The 18,787-nt window shown below is 46.3% G+C and overlaps 1 protein-coding gene across 3 annotated transcripts; it reads left to right on the top strand.

Moving 5' to 3' along the window:
- The first annotated feature begins 1,621 nt into the window (after positions 1 to 1,621).
- On the top strand, positions 1,622 to 18,131 carry NEIL2 (nei like DNA glycosylase 2). 3 transcript variants are annotated; one of them, XM_059372147.1, is made up of 5 exons: positions 1,622 to 1,818; positions 3,188 to 3,327; positions 8,732 to 9,087; positions 14,686 to 14,882; positions 17,058 to 18,131. In XM_059372147.1, exons 2-5 carry the CDS (start codon positions 3,190 to 3,192, stop codon positions 17,369 to 17,371), a joined length of 1,005 nt encoding a protein of 334 aa, XP_059228130.1. In that variant the 5' UTR covers positions 1,622 to 1,818; positions 3,188 to 3,189; the 3' UTR covers positions 17,372 to 18,131. The 3 variants fall into 3 exon arrangements, with proteins under 3 accessions (XP_059228130.1, XP_059228134.1, XP_059228128.1); XM_059372151.1 differs by lacking the exon at positions 1,622 to 1,818 and adding an exon at positions 1,825 to 2,048; XM_059372145.1 differs by lacking the exon at positions 1,622 to 1,818 and adding an exon at positions 1,825 to 2,355.
- The last annotated feature ends 656 nt before the right edge of the window (positions 18,132 to 18,787 follow it).

Genomic DNA, 18,787 nt, shown 5'->3' with positions numbered 1-18,787 from the left:
TACAGTTTATGAGTGTTTTGCATCTAATATCTCCTTTAATCATTCATTCAAAGAATACTTATCACTGAGTGTCTGCCAATTGCCTACCAACTGTCAAGTCCTTGCTGCTCCAAGTGCAGTCCTTGGACGGAGCAGCAACAGCAGCAGCCCCTGGGAGCTTGCTGGAAAGGCAAAATGTTGCACCCTGCTAAAAAGCTGAGTCAGAATCTTCATCTAAATAAGATTCCCAGGTGATTCACTGGCATATTAAAGTTTGAGAAACCCTCCTTTTTGATATTTCCATGATAAATCCATATATATATCTCACAACATGAATAGATACAGAGATACTGTGACTTGCTTGTCTTCCCATGGCTGACAATGTGGCAGTTCAACATAAAGAGCTTACAGCTGTGCTTTGCACATAGTATGTACTCAACAAATAGCTATTAGTATAAATGACGGAGTCAAGCTGTGAACCATTTGATTTCTTAACGCTAGAGTCCTCTGACCTCTGCAGAGCCTTCTGAGGCATCAGGCATTCATTCCAAGAGGCAAGGCAATGATTGTGGCTCTGGCTTCCTTCCCAGCTCAGCCAGGGTCTGATGTGGATTTAGGGCTCCAGAATGTGGATTTAGGGCTCCAGAAGCTACTGTTTGTGTACACCTGATCCTAGAGCAGGGGCATCCCAGTGGGGATGTTGTTCTCCAGAAGAGGCCAGATATAGAAAGAGGGAGACCAGAAGGTTCTCAGGGGATCCTTCCTGGAAATTCAGCACCTGTAAACCTCATGCCCTCTGTCTCCAGGATTCCGCTGTGTTGAGGAACTTCAGTACCCCAAACCTTCCTAGACTTCCTGTCTTCACTTCCTGCCGCTATTCCCTTCAGGCCACCTGTACTGCTCTCTCTCAATCAGCCGTTCACAACCTGAGAAAGAAATGGGCCTATCTCCCGTGCTGAGCAAGTCCTCCTCCTCAGGACTCTCTCCCGTCCATGGTGACTGCCATCCTGGACAGTTTCCAAAAAACGTGCTCCGGCACTTCCCCAAACATCCCTGTTGTCTTCTTGGAAACTGCTGGCCCCCCATCCTCTTTGGAGAACTAACAATGGAACACAATTATTTCTGAATAGTCTACCATTTTATCTTTATTACTCTCTGAAACAAAAATTTAAATGCTCCTTTTGATAAAGCAAAAGTTGCTTATGACAAAATCAATAATACTCAAATAATATAAAGTGAAAGATCCCACTCTTTAAAATTTTCATGAGAATTTCTTGACGACCTCTTTCATTTGCCAAATGACCTGAGCTTGGAAACCGTTCAAAATCAACTCAAAGAAAAGTTCTCATTAGACACTTCACTTTTCTCTATAACCTCATGTCTCCGTAAGACAATAAACGTTCGTTCCAAATGCGATTTGCCTCGTCTCTGCCACGAGCCGGACCTCTGACCCTCCGCCCTTCTCCCACTCTCCCTGGTCCTCAAGTGCGGCCCCGGCCCCGCCTCCAGAGAGCCCCTCTCTCAGGGGAGGAGCCTCGCGCCCTCCCCAGTCCGAGCGGGGCCCCTCCCCTCCCCGCCCTAGGGGCGGAGTCCCGCTCTATCCCACGCCCCGGGGGAACAGCAAGCACTACCCCGGCGAAGGAGGAGCCTTGCGTCACCCCGCCTCTCCCCACTTCGAGACCTTTCCCGGCTCCCTACTCCCGGGACCGTTCCGCATCCATCTGCAGGCGGGGGGTGCGCGGACGCGGGCCGGTCGAGTCCTCTACGCCCTGCGCCGGAGGCGGCGTGCGGGCCTCGCCGCGGTGCTGGGGCGGGCGGAGGGGCGCGGGCCAGGAGCCGGTGAGTGCAGCCGTCCGCCCCCCGCCGCGGCCGGCGCGGGCGGGGAGAGGGGGAGCAGGCCGCGGGAGGCGGCGTAGGCTCCCTGCGCAGCGGTGCGGGAGCCGCTACGGTCGGGAGTGCCCGCCTCTCCCGCGGGCTGCGCGCAGTCGTCGCTACCGGCGAGCCATCGCAGTGACCGGCAGTTAGAAGCAGCGTGCCTTATGGGACTTCACCCCTGGCCCAGTTTTTTGGTTGGTTTATTCACCACTGTGCCGCCCTGCATTTATCCCTGGGAGCCTCCCCCAATGTCCTTAAGCCTGTCTCCGAGACCCCCCATCTTCTCCCCTCACCCCGAGAAAGAGTTGGGAAAAGCAGCCGTTTTAGTCTCCCAGGGGGAGTGAGTGATTAACCTCAGAGAAGAGGACGCCCTGACGCCCTCTTCTCCGCCACTGTCTACTAACTAACCAGCCTCACTGCCGTTAGCGTCCTGAAGTCCTTTACGCATCTACTCCCTTAAGGCTAGGGCGGAGACAACTTGCTGCCCGCCTTTACATCTCCGTGAGTATACCTTAAATGTGCCCTCTGTGAAAGAGATTTCAAGGATTAGGTGCATTTCAGATGAAAGCCTTTCCAGAAACTTCGTTTTGTTGGAGAGGACCCGGGCACTGAGAGCTGGCTGAGGTTAAAGTAGGCTGCAGTCAGGAGGTCTCCTTGCAACCCAGCACTTTTGTCAGTATGGACTCTCCAGTGTCTTAAAGATCTGACGGGGGGGGGGGGGGGGGGGGGGGGGGGGGGGGGGGGTCTAAAGCACCACCAGGTGTAAAGTACACATTATTGGATGTGCTGCTAATTCAGCTGTGAGAAGGTGTGGATATAGTAAGAGGCATCCTCGTTTTAGAGATAATTAATTGTGTTTTAGAATTGCTGAACTGCGATAGCTACCCCCTGCAACGTACCACGCAGTCCTTCAGGTTTTCATAACTTACAGTCTTGTGCAGGGGGCGGGGGTGGGGAACAGGTGGTTAAGCAGTGTACCCTGGGTGAGAGGGGCGCGAAGGGACTCTGAGCTTCCAGAAGCCAGGGTACACACCACTCAGACTCAAACATGTCAATGCTTTATACATAAACTCTGAGTGAACTTCGATGATTGGGGGCAGAGATAGATGGGGTCACAGATAACCATATGTCAGGGTTAAAACAACCCCAGCTGTATTCAGTTCCCAGGGGCAATTATCTGCAGTTAGGTTTGACGTAGCCTTTCCATGCTCTGAACTAACATGACCTCATGTCTGCACTTGTCATAGTCTTGAACTCCGCCTCCTCATCACACAGTGCCCCTATTAGTGGTCCTGGGAAGTCAGTGGCTTCTTTTCTCCATTTCTGCCTGTAGGGATGCCAGAGGGACCCTCTGTGAGGAAGTTCCACCGCTTGGTCTCCCCCTTTGTGGGGCAGCAGGTGGTCAAGACAGGGGGCAGCAGTCAGAAGCTGACCCCTGCCAGCTTGCAGTCTCTGTGGCTCCAAGATACACAGGTGAGTTCCTATGGGCTTGTTTGACACCTCAGGTAAATGGGTGGACTCCATCACCACATCCTGTGATTCCCTTAGAATTTATTTCAAGACTTTGGTGCCATCACTGCCTCGAGCCCAGGGCAACCACGCGAGGACTCCCATAGCGCTCATCCCCTTTAGGTCTGATGTTTAGGTCTGATGTTAGCCAGGAGTGGGCATTGCAATGGCATGTGGAACTAGATAAAGTATTCGGTGCAGGCATGAGCTGTAGATTTTGATTCAGAGAGTCTGGAGTGATTCTGGTCACCGAATGTGCTTCTGTGGTTGGGAACTAGCAGGGATGGAAGGAAAGAGCATAGCCTTATGATCTGGATTCTGGTGGCCTCATCCATGCCCTTAGCATCAGGCAGAATTGCCTCCAGGGGCTCCCAGGGCTTCTGTGGCCTGGTTTGTGCCTCTTTAGGCCTGCTTCTTCCCCTGTGCCAAATCTCTCTTCCAGTCCTGTCGAACTCTCTGGGGTTCCTCCGCCAATCCTTATTGCCCATGGTTTTGATGTGCTGCTCCCCTGCTTGGGCAGATCTCCCCCCCCCCCCAACTCTGCTCCCTTTCTCATCCTTTCACGTGACCATGGTAATTCCTCGGCTTCAGGATTCAGCCTCTCCATCACATCCTCTGAGAAGCCTGGCCTGCCTGCTCTAAGGGTGGAGAGAGACTTCTCTGGGCTTGCTGGGGACCCCGTACGTACTTCCTCCTAATAGATCCTTATTGCTGAGTTTGTCCTGCTGGTTGAGTGGAGGAGACCAAGCAACAGGGTAGATGCATGCCCTCATCAGTATTGTATGCCTAGCACTTCGCTGAGTGGCAGCTCTTAGGAAGCATACATACGGTAATTGTCTCTAGAAAAAATAAATTAGCCTGCTGTTCAGCTGTGAGCTCCTCAGCAAGTTGCTTAATCTCTTAGCTGTAGTTTCTGCAGTTGTAAGATGAGGATAAATACTTAGCAGTTACAATTGTATTAAACAGACTTTATGTCTGACACAAGTGCTCAATAAATACTGGTTCTCTTTTTCCCCTGCCTTGTCCTTCGCACACACCTTGTGGGTTATAAAACCATTCTAGATCTGAAAGAGGTCTTCTAGACCTTCACTTACATTTTCTACCTTTGGAGATGGGGCCTCAGAGGGAGAATACTCCATCCAAGTTGATGTCGCTTGTGGGGGCCCAGGTCACCTGACCTCCAGGTATGCGCTCCTACGCTCCTACCGGGAGAGTTTTTGACCAGACTGCTGCAAGCTTGGCAGGGGCAGGATTAGATCCTTTGATCTCTGGAACCCTAGCACTTAGCTGGTGCCTGTTACAGAGCTGGCTCGCAGAGATTATTTAAGGAATGGCTGAATGGACAGACAATGTGTGGACGGGGAGCCTTGAGATGGAACTGGGAGCTGGTCTTCTAGTAAACCAAGGCAGAGATTGGTGTTGTAGGAGCCCAAGAAGCCTGAGGGACACAGCCTTGAGGAACTGCCTGGCATGTAGGAGGCTAAATTCTCATCACTGTGCTCCCTTCTTTGCACCTCTGCCTCCTAAGGATCGGAGAGTTGAATTTGGAAAGTAAGACCTGTATCTCCAACAGGGGAAACTATTAGGTAACAGTGAATGGGAAGGAGGGGAGCATATGATTAAGGCTCATTTGAGGGCCTCAGCAGAGAAGAGGTGCTGATAGCCTGGAATAAAAGACTTCATAGGGGTCCTGGGTGGCTCAGTTGGTTAGGTGTCTGCCTTCAGCTCAAGTCATGATCCCAGGGTCCCGGGATCAAGTACCACATCCGGCTCCCTGCTTTGCTTCCCCCTCTTTCTCTGCCCCTCCCCTCTGCTCCTGCTCTCTCTCTCAAATAAAAAAAAATAAAATAAAATAACATAAAATCTTTAGAATAAAAAAGAAGGCTTCATGAAGGAGGTGAGATTTGCGTTGGACCTTGAAGGATGGAAGATTTAGATCGACCAAAAGGAAAACAAAGGGCACTTCAGGTTTGAGAAGCAGTTATAGACAGGCACACTGGGCTAATGAAGGAGGGAAGAGATTGGCTCCACTCTGTGCCACCTGTTTTTTTTCTGGCAAGTTCCTTCCCTGTCTTTACAGGTTGGTTCTCCAGTTTCTGTATTAGGATTGTGTTTGCTTACTCATAACAAATTCAGAAGAACAGATTATTTGTGTCTGGAGTGTGTGGGTTTTTTTTTTTTCCTCCCTTGACATAATGTCAAGTTCAGAGGAGGAAGTCCAGGATGGTATGGGAGCAACGTGTGATCACTGGCACCAAGCTGCTTCCGCTCTCCCCTCCCTGGGGGTGACCCTCATTTTCATGGTGATAACATGGCAGCTGAGATTCCAGCCATTACATTCTAGGCAGGAAGAAAGAGGAAGGAAAGGAGATAGGGCAAAAGGGACCTAGAAGCCTGTTCATATATTTTAAAGAGCTTTTCTGGAAACCACATTTGAGCACTCCTGCATATGTTTCACTGGCTGCCCCATCTCTAAGAGAGTCTGGGAGACAGATTTTTTAGCTGAGGACGTTGAAGCACCCTAAATCAGTAGCTGAGGTTATTGAGGTCCCTGTTAATTGGTTAGTAGGGAAGAGGGGAGAGAGATATTGGGAAATAGTTAGTAGTCTCCCTGCACCTGGTTCATTATCTTCTCCTGAGAAAGAGTGCATGGGGGATAAGTATTGAGTCCTTCCTTACATGGCTGTTACTGTTTCTATTCCATCCTAGTTTGGGTGGAATACTGAGACTACATGCTGAGACTTTTAACCAGTCCTCCAACTTTTAAAAAATATGTAACAGCTTTACTGAGGTATAATTTACATAACATACCATTCACCCACTTAAAGTGTGCAGTTCGGTGGCTTTTAGTGTCTTCACACAGAGTTGTACAACCATCACCACAATCGATTTTAGAACATTTTCATCTCCCCAGAAAGAAACCTTGTGCCCATTATCAGCCCCTCCTCATTTCACCCTTGCCTTCTGCCTCTAGTCGTAAGCAACCACTAGTCTATTTCCTGTTTCTATAGATTTGCTGTTTGTTTGGTGGGTTTTTTTTGACATTTTACATATATGGAATTATACAACGTGTGTTCTTTTGTGAGTGGCTTCTTTTTTTTTTTTAATTAATTTATTTGTCAGAAAGAGAGAGAGACAGAACACACAAGCAGACAGAGAGGCAGGCAGAGGCAGAGAGAGAAGTAGCCTCCCCACCGAGCAGAGAGCCTGATGCTGTACTTGATCCCAGGATCCTGGGATCATGACCTGAGTTGAAGGCAGTGGCTCAGCCCACTGAGCCACCCAGGCATCCCGTGAGTGGCTTCTTTTACCGAGCATAATGTTTTTAAGGTTCATGTAGCACGTGTCAGAATTTCCTTCTCTTCAAATACTGAGTTTCCAGAGGGAACGAGTGGAGCCTTCCTCATTTGTATGCCCCTCTGAACCTAGCACACTGCCTGGCACATTGTAAAAGCTCAGTTAAGGGTCAGCTAATTGAAATAACAGTGTCCCAGGAATTTAAAAGAGGGACAGTAGAAATTGCCATAGTTGGAGAGGACACAAAGATGTCCTGACCTAGGCATTTTTGACCCGGTAAATATTTTGATCCTGAGGGGCATTTGGCATATATTTTCATCAGCATTATACCAACATTGCTGAATTTGCATCAAGAAAATATTTTCTGGAGTGAATTCTATCATGCCCACTTAATTCTTTTTTTTTTTTTTTTAAGATTTTGTTTATTTGACAGAGATCGTAAGTAGGCAGAGAGAGAGGGCAAAGCAGGCTCCCCGCTGAGCAGGCTCCCTGCTGAGCAGAGAGCCTGATGCTGGTCTCCATCCTAGGACCCTGGGATCATGACCTGAGCAGGAAAGGCAGAGGCTTTAACCCACTGAACCACCCAGGTGCCCCATGCCCACTTAATTCTTGCTCAGTTTTTTATGTAGTTCAGTTAGCCATTTCTAATATGTGGCAGCAAACTGCTGTGCTCACATTTGCTGATAAGTTATTCTGGAATTATTTAGAAATGCCTTATTTTAGGGCATTATTTAGTAATGCCTTCTTTTAGGGAGAGGATTTCAAAGACCACTATAGTTAAAATTTTTATACTAATTGACAAATTGGAGATCATATCAGAACTGTGGTCTCTAAGTATGTACTTTTGGAGGCCAAAAAAGTAACACAGGCATTTCCATTGTTGATGCCAGGTGTTTTGGTTCTAAAAGGCTGCTGGAATTTCAGAACATGCAGAACAGGCTCATCCTGGAATCTGGACTTGCACATTACATAGTAGGGCTAGCTATGGAAATAGAATACAAAGCACACAGAACATTCTTTTATATACATTTCCTGTTCTCATCCACTTTTCTTGAAATCGTTTTCATTGGGGATGAAGTTAATTCTTTTCCTTTGTACATTTTATATACATTGTTTGTGTCGATACTCAATTTCTATTGATTGTCACTTTCTTTTTTATTGTGAGTTCTCTTGTGGCCATTTCTTCTACCAGATCCAGTTTCATCGAGTGAGAGGTACCAAATTCTACAATGTGTAAAATACGTTGTGTATTTACAGCATCTGAAATGTAGTGTACTTTAGCTGCCATCCATTAGTGTATGGGGTGTGCGTGTGGGTGTGTGTGCTGCTTATTTCTAACAAAGAGGAAGTATTATGAATTAAATACATGGTGACAGTTTGTATTTCTTCCTCAGCTAATTCGTGAACACATTGGGAGCATTTCCCCTCCCTTATTCTAGGGTGGTCCTGCTCTCTAGCATGGATCTATGTTACTGCTAATCCAATTCTTCTTGCTTTCAGTCACTTTGAAAACCGTGTGCTAACTGCCCGTACCACTGGAACAAAGGGCCAAAGGCAGGTCCAAAATACTAAGCTTGGGAAAGCTTCCTTGAAGAGGCAAGAAGGGATAAGTTTGCATTATAAACATTGGCATATACCTCTTTAGTCTTTCCTTTTCTGGGTCTGTAAGGCTTAGGCCGTTCAGGCTCTTATAGCACAACAGCACAGACTGAATGGCTTAAAACCAACAGAAATTTATTTCTCCCAGTTCCAGAGGCTGGAAGTCTAAGATCAGACAGCCTGGCAGTTTTGGTGTCTGTGAGAGCCTGCTTCCCAGTTCATAGACAGCCAGCTTCTTGCCTTCTTCACATCACATGGTGCAAGGGGCAAGGGAGCTCCCTGGGGCCTGTTTTATAAGGACACTAATCCCATTTGCAAGGACTTCACCCTACTGACCTAATTACCTCCCGGAGGCCCACCTCCAGATGGCATCACTGTTGTGGGTTAAGTTTCAACATATACATTTGCACAGGAGGGGCACAAACAAGTCCATAGCAAAGACTGAGATCGTGTTCGTTTTTTTTTTTTCTAGGTCCATGGAAAGAAATTATTCCTTAGATTTGAGCCAGATGAAGAACTTGGTTCCCTTGACAACATCTCACTGCCAGAGTCGCTAGAAAAAGGAGAGAGAAAGGAAGAGGCCCAGGACCAAAAGCAGGCTTCGGGGCCCAGCAGCCAGAAAACCTCTCAGCCGCCCTCTCAGTCCCTGGAGCATGTTGCTCCGAGTGGAGACAGTGGTTTGGAGGGTTTGCGGGGAGATGCCGCTGTGGGAGCTGCGGAGAGGTGGCTGCAGGTCAGCTTTGGTATGTTTGGCAGCATTTGGGTGAACGAATTCTCCAGAGCGAAGAAAGCAAACAAGAGGGGCGACTGGAGGGACCCCATTCCAAGGTAATGGTGTGGTTGGGCAGGCTGTGGCTGTGGCTCTGCGGGTCTGTGCTGTTTGACACGGCCCCCCGTGTGCAGGCTTGGGGCTGGGCTCTGTGGGCTCACTCAGGTGGGTGTCCCACCGGCTCGCCGGCAGCCCGAGTCCTAGCAGAGAGTACCCGTGCTAGAAAGGAGACTGTGCCTGCATCCGGAGAGGGCTGGAAACATTCTGGGGCAGATTAGAAAAAGGGAAGAACTTTCCCAACAAGCATGACTCTTGAGAGTAGGATGGCGCTGAAGGACGTTTTATGGCTTGACGAGTGCACTCAGAATTCAGGGACAGAATTGTCTTGGTTTTCATCTGCCAGTGGTGGAAAGAATATTTTGGTGTGTAAAACTCAGTCCCTGTTCAGGATTATTACCTCCGTGTAGATTTCCCAGAGGAGTCATTGCTGGTCACTAAGAACGAACATCCTCACGGCCTTGCGTAAGTGCTCCTTTAGCCAAATTCTTAACTAGCTTCCTGTTTGTATACTTTTTATCAGTTTGTAGAGGCTTTTGTATTTTGCATGTTAATCTTTGTGATATGTGATGCAGGTGTTTCACGTCTGCCTGTGTCCTTTGACAGTGTTTGTGCTTTTTGCCATTCAAGATTTAAAACCTTTTTAGTTTTTAGCGAGTTAAGTGTCTGACTCTCGGTTTCAGCTTAGGTCACGATCTCATGGATCATGGGAAGGAGCCCCGCGTTGCATCAGGCTTCACGTTCAGCAGGGAGCCCCCTTGAGATTCTTGTCCTCTGCCCTCCCCCCACTCATACCATCCTGCTCTTTAATCTAAAACTTTTACAAATTTTTATTTATTTTTAAAGATGTTTATTGAAGTATAGTTGACATCAATGCTATTATATCAGTTTCAGGTATAGAAAATAATCATTCAACAGTTCTAGACATTACTTAGTGCCTACAATAAATGTGGTCATCATCTGTCACCAAACAATATTATTACCGACTATATTATTACATAATAATATATTATTATTTGTTATATATTATTTATTATTGTATATTCTTATAGAATAATATTATTATTAACTATATTCCCTATGCTGTACTTTTCATCCCTGTGACTTCCTTATTTTATAACTGGAAGTCTAGACTTCTTTTTTTTTTTTTTTAAGATTTTTTAAATTTATTTGACAGCGATCATAAGTAGGCAGAGAGGCAGGCAGAGAGAGAGAGGGAAGCAGGCACCCCGCTGAGCAGAGAGCCCAATGCGGGACTCGATCCCAGGCCCCCTATATCACGACCTGAACTGAAGGCAGAGGTGTAACCCACTGAGCCACTGAGGCTCCCTGGAAGTCTAGATCTCTTAATCCTCTGTACCTATTTACCCATCCCCCCACTCCTTGGGATTTTAAATTTTTATTTAGTCAGTGATCAGTATTTTTTTTTTTTTTTAAGATTTTATTTATTTATTTATTTGACAGAGATCACAAGTAGGCAGAGAGGCAGGCACAGAGAGAGGAGGAAGCAGGCTCCCCATTGCGAGGCTCCATCCCAGGACCCTTGGGATCAGGACCTGAGCCGAAGGCAGAGGCTTTAACCCATTGAGCCACCCAGGCACTGCCTGTGTGATCAGTATTTTTCACAATAGCTCTTGGGTTTTTCCTTCTTGCTAAAGAAGGCCCCTTCTACCTAAAAGCCATACTATTCTTCCATCTTCTAAAGTTTCATAGTAATATGTTTTTATGTTCAGAACTGTAGCATTTATTTACAGTATGATTTAGGGCTAGTAAGATGCTTTGCACTCTAAAGATAACTGAGACTGGATTAAGTGTGGAGATTTTTTTGGCTCACATAATTGAAAGTTTCAAGCGAGGGTGGGTTTTGATGTTGACTCAGTTCCCTGCCTTGGGCTTCATGTTCTTGTCTCTCCTGGGCCTTTTCCCGTATGTTGGTTTTGTCCTTAGACCAGTAGCAAGAGGCCCTTTTGCAGTTCCAGGCCTTCCGTCTGCAATGAAGAGAGAAGAGGCGAAGAGATAAGTCATTTTCTAGAAGTTCAGATGAGCAAGCAGAGCTTTCTCAGAAAATCCCAGCCAACCTCTTATGGCCTGAAGCTGGTTCACTGGCTGATTGCTAAATTAGTCACTAGCTAGGGCAGTTGAAATGCTCTTCACGAATAAGCCTCAACCCTAACTAAATTTTCTGAATTTATTGTCACAGAGTTAACACATATCATTCTCTTATTTTTAAAATTTCTTCTTGTGAAGTTATGTCTGCCTTTTCCTTCTTTTTGTTTTTTATTTTCATTTGTTGCTTCCTCCTGTTTCTTAATTAGGCTTAAGTTTTATCAGAGTTTTATCAATTTTGTTGGTCTTTCAAATAAATATTATTAGTTTTATATATTCTATACAGGAAGAGTATTTTCTGATTTTCCAGATGTTTGAGTGGGGTCATCATTTTGTTGCCCCTTTTTTATTGGATTGTGATCAGGATATCAGTCTGTAAATTTTCTATTTTGGGCATATTTGCAGTCAAACACGTCATGGGTCTTTGCTTACGTTTTGTGTACGTAAATGAAGACAATATGTTCATAAAAAGCAAAACCTTATGTAACTATTAAGAACAGGTTATTGCTTTGGTAATTTAAACACTCTATCCTTGCTTATTTTTTGTTTACTTAATATGCCAAACATGGGAAGAGGAGCATTAAAATCCTCTAGGGTGATTGTGGTTTTATGGTTTCCCCTTGTCTTTCTAGTGTGTTTATGTGTTTGCTGCTCTGTTGTTCAAAGCATCAAGGTTTCTGACTTCTTTGCAGCTTTTTAAAATAATAGCATACCCTTGGAGTGCCTGAGTGGCTCAGTCAGTTAAGCATCCGACTCTTGATTTAGACTCAGGTCGTGATCTCGGGGTTGTGAGTTTGAGTCCTGTGTTAGGCTCCACACTGAGCACGGAGTCTGATTAAGATTCTCTCTTCCGCTCCCTCTGCCCCTGCCTTCCACCTCCCTCACTCTCTCTTAAAAAAAGAAAAGAAAAGAAATAAGATAGTAACAGACCTTCTGTTTGCCTTTGGTCTTGAACTCTGCTTTGCTTGATGGTATGATGCCACTCTGTGTTTGACTGGCCCACATAGTCTTTTTCCACTTAGTGTGTGCTTTACAGGTGTGCTTTTTCACTTATTTTAGGTATATTTCTTACAAATGGCGAGTTTCTGGCTTTTGTATCTCTTTAAACTCAAACTCCTTGTTTTGAAATGAGGTGACTATGGTATTTGGATTTTCTTCCATTTGCCATTTTATTATACCTAGTTTATTTTTTTCTGTTGGATTTTTCAAGTTTCTTTCTTTTCTCCTTTGCCCCCACCATCTTTTATTCCTTTTGAGTAAGTAGCAAGTACTGCTATTCATCTTCTTTCTGTTGGTAATAATGTTCCCTTTCAATTAGACTCATATTTTTCTTGGTTAATAACGACCAAATGTTTAATAACATTAAACTAATAACATGTCTCCCTTCTTATTGAAATTGGTTTTTTGCTCCTTTCCTTCATCCTTCTGAGAGGAGGCCTTTGAAATAGTTCCACTTCACCACTTCTTTTGTCTTGTCCACCCTGTTTCCTCTGGGAATAAGGGAGGGGTGAGATAGTTCAGAATTTTAATTCCAGATTGTTAACTATATATGTTATTAATTATGCATAATTAAGTTAATTAATATTAAATATACATTAACATTATATCTTTTTTTTTTTAACATTTTATTTATTTGACAGAGATCACATGTAGGCAGAGAGGCAGGCAGAGAGAGGGAGAGAGAGAGAGAGGAGGAAGCAGAAAGCCGGGTATAGGGCTTGATCCCAGAACCCTGAGATCATGACCTGAGCTGAAGGCAGAGGCTTAACCCACTGAGCCACCCAGGCACCCTATCTTCTTTGTTTTTATTTAGTTTTGCAACCCATTATTTTTGTGTGCATAATGCTTATTAACAAATCTATTCAGTAAAGTTAGAATTCCAGTGAAAAGCAGTTTTTCCGTGAAAGCCTCAGGGCTCCATTGTATGTCAGACACCTGGAAGTAGCACTGAATTTGGTGTGAGACCTAGTGACCTTATTTACAGCCTCCAAGGAATCCTCCTGGGTAGTGATTTTTCAATTTTTCACTGTGCTCTCATGACAAGCATACCAGCTTCTGTGCGGATGCTTCTCATCTCAGCAGCAGAGCGATTTGGACACAGTCCAAGTCCACACTGATTATCTTTGTACACCTAGCAACCCTCAAAGGCTGTTCACTCTGCAGTGTTTGCTTTTCTGCAGCCAAATCCCTGAATGCTGGTGGGCCAGGCCAGTGAGCTATTAAGCTTCTTAAGACGTTGTCGCATGTCATCTTCAACCCGCTCTATCTGTCTAGAGTCAGTGCTCTGACCAGACGTGTTCAGCAAAACGCTGACCCCCTCATCCAGAGTTAGGCTTCTCCTCCTCCTCCTCCTTGTTTTCCACGGATCAGCACTGAGGTAATCTGCCATTTTAGGAGCTCCAAGTGCCTCAGCTCCTTAGTGATCACACAGCACCTCTCTCGTTTCCAATGGTCAACAAGGGTATCTTCTGATTTCCAGAATTCCTTCTTAATGCGCTACAGTTCTCAACTGTGCTATCATCCAGTCCTCTGGATCTCTCACAATAAATATTGTGCAACCCAGGGCTGCCCCTTCTGTCTTACCCTTTTCCTCTGCCCTTGGCTTGAGGTCCCTGCTGCTCTCATTTCCATTAGGCATTTATTTTTCCTTGAGTAATTACCTCAGGTACTATGGTAGATGTGTCTCTGAGGCCTTTTCCTCTGAAGTTGTCCTGTTAGGGGCACCTGGGTGGCTCAGTTGGTTGAGCGTTCAATTCTTGATTTCAACTCAGGTTGTGATTTCGGGTTGTGGGATCAAACCCCAATTGAACTCTGTGCTCAGCACAAAACCTGCTTGTCCCTGTCGCTCTGCTCCTCCCTACAATGACACACATGGGATATCTCTCTCTCAGATAAAATTTAAAAAAAAATTGTCCTTTTGTTTCCACGCCAGAATATGATCTAGATCAGATACATGGATATTTCCCTTCAGATAATGGAGTCTGGCTGATTATCTGCCCTTACATAGTAACCCATTGTGTCTTTATCAAAGATCAGAAAGTTTTTTCGTGACCTTAGAATTCAGGAAGTTCAGGGGCATACGGGTGGGTATGTTATTCTTGTTAAATCTTGCTGGGACTGGGAGTGGTACCTCTCTAGTGTTCCATTTCTGTCCTTTGCAACAAACTCTGCTTTTGTGCAGGTACACACCTCCTGAGCCTTTAGACTTCCATAGGTCATGTTGTCTTTAGTGAACATGTATGGCCCTGATCAGAAAGAGGGAGCGATATATATATATATATATATATATATATATATTTATTTATTTATTTATGTTTTAACTACTGCATTTAGCCCTGAGAACCATCCCTTTTCTCTCTTGGCGTCTTAGCTTCCCTGGGTGAATCTTGACTGTGGAGTGGGAGCACTATGAACGTGTGACTTAACTCTTGAGTGGGAGCTGTATGTATGTGTGCCCTGAGCCGCATGCACTTAGGACCTTTTCTTTCTTCCAGGTTGGTCCTGTACTTTGGTGGTGGCGGCTTCCTGGCATTCTATAATTGTCAGATGTCTTGGAGCTCTTCCCCAGTGGTCAGACCTGCCTCTGACATCTTGTCGGAAAAGTTTGATCGAAGACAAGCCTTGGAAGCTTTGAGCCAGGAGCAGCCTGTCTGCTATACCCTGTTGGACCAAAGATACTTCTCAGGCTTAGGTATGAGTGACGGGAAAGGGATGAGACCCGCCACCTGTGTGCTTGAGGCAATCACTTAATCTCTTTAGTTTCACTTCTTCATTTTTTAAACTAAGGGAGTGAGGGATACCTGGGTGGCTCTGTCCGTTAAGCATCTGCTGTAGGCTCAGGGCGTGATCTCAGGGTCCTGGGATTGAGCCTCACATCAAGCTCCCCCCTCAGCGGGGAGTCTGCTTCTCCCTCTACCTCTGTCCCTCCGCACCACTCATGCTGTCTCTCTTTCTCCCCCTCTCTGTCTCAAATAAATAAGTAAAATCTTAAAAAAAAAAAAAAAAAAAAGTAAATAAACTGAGGGAGTTCGATGAGGCAGTTTCTAACTTCTCTCCAGGCTTCAGAATTCACATCCTAATTACATTATCACCTGGAGTCCGCCCATGGCCACTTCACAGAATAACTTCCTAAAGGGCAGGAGTCCTGTTTTCTTTCTCCTTGAATCCTCCACTGCCTGGTGTAGCGCCTGGCACAGCGGAGGTACTCAGTTACTCAGTCAGTATCTGCTGGGCACCAGAAGCTCTGCAGTTTACTGAGGGAGAGCAGTGCGTTTGTAAATGGGGACTCTCGGGCAGATGGGGCTGCCTGCTGGCAAAGCACAGATGCCTCAGGCCTCCGTCAGGATCTTAAAAGACATGGGTAAAGCAGCAGGTTCCCTCCCTCTGTTCAGGTGTCATGCACAATGAAACTGTGAGCATTTTCCAGGGGGAGGGAAAAGGAGCTGAGTGATCTGAAAACCAGAACAGCTAACTCGCAGAACTACAAGAACTGATTGCTCTTACTACCTCAGCAGAGGCCTTAGTGCCCTGTGACTGGCTGCTGAGGCAGTCGAGGGAACTGATGACAAAATCACCTCATATCCAAGGCCTGATGGTGCCTACTGCTGGCACAGCTCCCCTCAGGAGCGGGGAGGAGGCCCGGGGGCTCCCCAGACAGCGGCCTTGCATTTTCACATTATGATTGTGGGAGCCCTTGTGCCCTGAGGGACAAAGAGACCTCCAGAAGGAGCCTTTGGGTTATTTATAGCAGGACCTCAGGCTCTACTGACTAGTCATTGTTACCAACAATATTAGTAACAGCTGACATTTTTCGTGTGCCTCTTAACGTGCTAGTTGTGTGGCTTCAGCCTTCCTGCTATTCTGTAGGATAATGACTCGTTAGTTTTCCCTTTCCTCACACAAAGAAGCCAAAGCAAAAGACACATTGCTGGTATGTGGTACGGCTGAGATAGGAATCCAGGTAGTTTGCCAGGAAATTGTAGAGAAAAGTTGTGTATGACTAGGGGTGTGATTAGGAAGCCCCAGCAAAGAGCAGTGATTTCATTCATCCATTCATCCCACACAAGCTGAATGCTTCCCTTCTACCGAGTTCAAAGTCTCACCTTCAGGAGGTTATTAATGGCCCAGCAAGCATGGGCTCAGTTCACTGCAATTTCAGATAGATTGTGACAAATGCCTGGTAGAAGTTAAAGTGCACTGTTGGGACATTTTGAAGAGAGTTATTGATTCTAGAAGGAGGGGTTAAGACTAGCTTCACCAAGAATGAGGCAGTAGTAGAAAAATATTGAAATAATACTTCCTAAATGATTTATATCTCAGGCATTACCCTTGACATTTTAAATAATAGCGGCTAATATTTATTGAGTACTCTCTACATACCAGCCACAGTGCTGAATGTGTATGTGTGTGTGTGTGAGAATTCTCATTTACTGCTCACAAAAGCCAGGTAAGCAATTGCTATTTTACAGGTGAGGAATGTGGAGCTTATAGAAGCTAAGGAACCTGCCAGGGTCACGTAGCTAGGATCTGGTTGAGTGGGGTTCAGATGCTGGCAGTCAGCTTCCATAGGCTGTTTGGATAACCCCCCTCCTGTAACATGGGCCACACACAAGTTTTATTTCCTTTCGTCTCTACAACAGCCTTAAAGGTAAGTATGAGCAAATCCATTTGGCAGACAGGGAGGTGGACTCAGAGTAGGTGACTTGCCCGAGAGCCCACAGGCCATGACAGGGTCGGCCTCAGTCATCTGTAGGAGCCCTCCCGCCACCATCATGCCAGCTTCCATTTGTTTTGTCAGTGTTGTGGATGAGGCTCATGACTGAGGTGTTCTTTCTCCTTCCCTTGTCCTCTTCCTGCCTCCCCACAGGGAACATCATTAAGAATGAAGCCTTGTACAGAGCGGGGATCCATCCCCTTTCTCTCGGCTCGCTCCTCAGCCATCAGCACCTCGAGGCCCTCGTGGATCATGTGGTGGAGTTCAGTGTGGACTGGCTTCAGGGCAAGTTCGAGGGCAGACAGCAGCACCCACAGATCTACCAGAAAGAACAGTGCCCTGGGGGACACCGGGTCATGAGAGAGGCGTTTGGGCCTCCGGGCGGCTTCCAGAGGCTCACATGGTGGTGCCCGCAGTGCCAGCCCAGGTTGTCTCCTGATGAGCAAGGGCAGGTCCAGCTCTCCTAGGGGACTCCCACCCGTCTTCACAGAACCTGGCCCTTGGGGGGCTGTGATTCCTGAATGTCCAGAGGGTGGGTGTTGTCGGTGCTTGGGCTTGGCTACAGGAATAGAGGGTGGGGGGATGGGTGTCAGGACTGTTGCAAGCCGTCTCACTGGACTTGGGTTGAAGGCTGTTCCTACAGGGTTAGATGTTTTTTTGCTTCTCTCATTTCTGTTAATTCTTCCATCTAATTCTGCCATTGTGGAAGATGAGGAAAAGTCATGAGGACGGTACAGGGAAACACTTCCCAGTGGGGCATTGAAATGAAAGCGCCTGCAAAACAGCTCTGCCTCCACATTGCTTTGTATGTGCTTGGTTTTGTGTTTGAAACCTTGGTTGATTGTAAGGCTCTCCATTTGAGAAATGGGACAACAGAAGTCTTTTTCTTTGTTCCCCTAGGGGGATCCAGGGGTGAGGATGAGTCGCACAGGAGAGGAGGCTGAGGCTGACTCAGCTTCTTGCGTGGATCCTTACCCATGGGATGGAGAGTGGGGATGGAGAGAAGGGTCAGAAGAGGAGAGGGACCAGGGAATTGGCCACCTTCCTGCTGTGCCCAGTGGGATTTAGAAAAAAGCTACTTCTCTCTACAGTAAGGTGATACTTTTGTGACTATTGGTGTGTTGAACAGTGCAGGAATCAAGGGTGGTAGAGACACACTGTCAGGCTGTTAGCGATAGCCAGAAGAAAGTAGGACAGTGACATGAAAATAAATCTTTTGTTATTTTCTGTTGTCATCTTTATTTGGCGATCAATGCTCTCACACTGTGAATAATTGAGCTCCCAGTGAAGGTGGCTGTGTAGGGCTCGCTGAGTTGGCCTGATGGGTCCACTTAAAAGGAACAGGGTAGGGGGGCGCCTGGGTGGCTCAGTGGGTTAAGCCTCTGCCTTCGGCTCGGGTCATGATCCCAGGGTCCTGGGATCAAATCCTGTATCAGGCTCTCTGCTCAGCGGGGAGCCTGCTTCCCTCTCTCTCTCTGCCTGCCTCTCTTCCTACTTGTGATCTCTGTCTGTCAAATAAACAAATAAAAAATCTTTAAAAAAAAAAAAAAGGAACAGGGTTGGGGGGGCGGTGAAAACACACCTGCTCTTCTGCCCATAGGTGCCCTGCCAACTTGAAATCTGGCAGAGCACAGGATTTCCTCCTGTTGGACCAGCCTCTGGCCTGCAGCAGATAGTGAATTGCATGAGCAAAATTGAAAACAGTGGCTAATGTTTCCATCTTCCTTTACTGTCATCTCTCTTACATCATCAAGATTTGTTACTGGGGAAAGCCACTTTATAGCAGACCTATAACCTGTAGAATAGTTCATCTGTACTTAATACTTCCCAGTGGAAAGCCTTTAGCCTAATTCTTGCCATATCATCTATAGAAATCCCCATGG

Source organism: Mustela nigripes, chromosome 1, assembly GCF_022355385.1.
Source record: "Mustela nigripes isolate SB6536 chromosome 1, MUSNIG.SB6536, whole genome shotgun sequence".
Lineage (NCBI taxonomy): Eukaryota > Metazoa > Chordata > Mammalia > Carnivora > Mustelidae > Mustela > Mustela nigripes.
The sequence above is the reverse complement of the archived record's forward strand: the minus strand, read 5'-3'. Positions and strand labels throughout refer to the sequence as shown.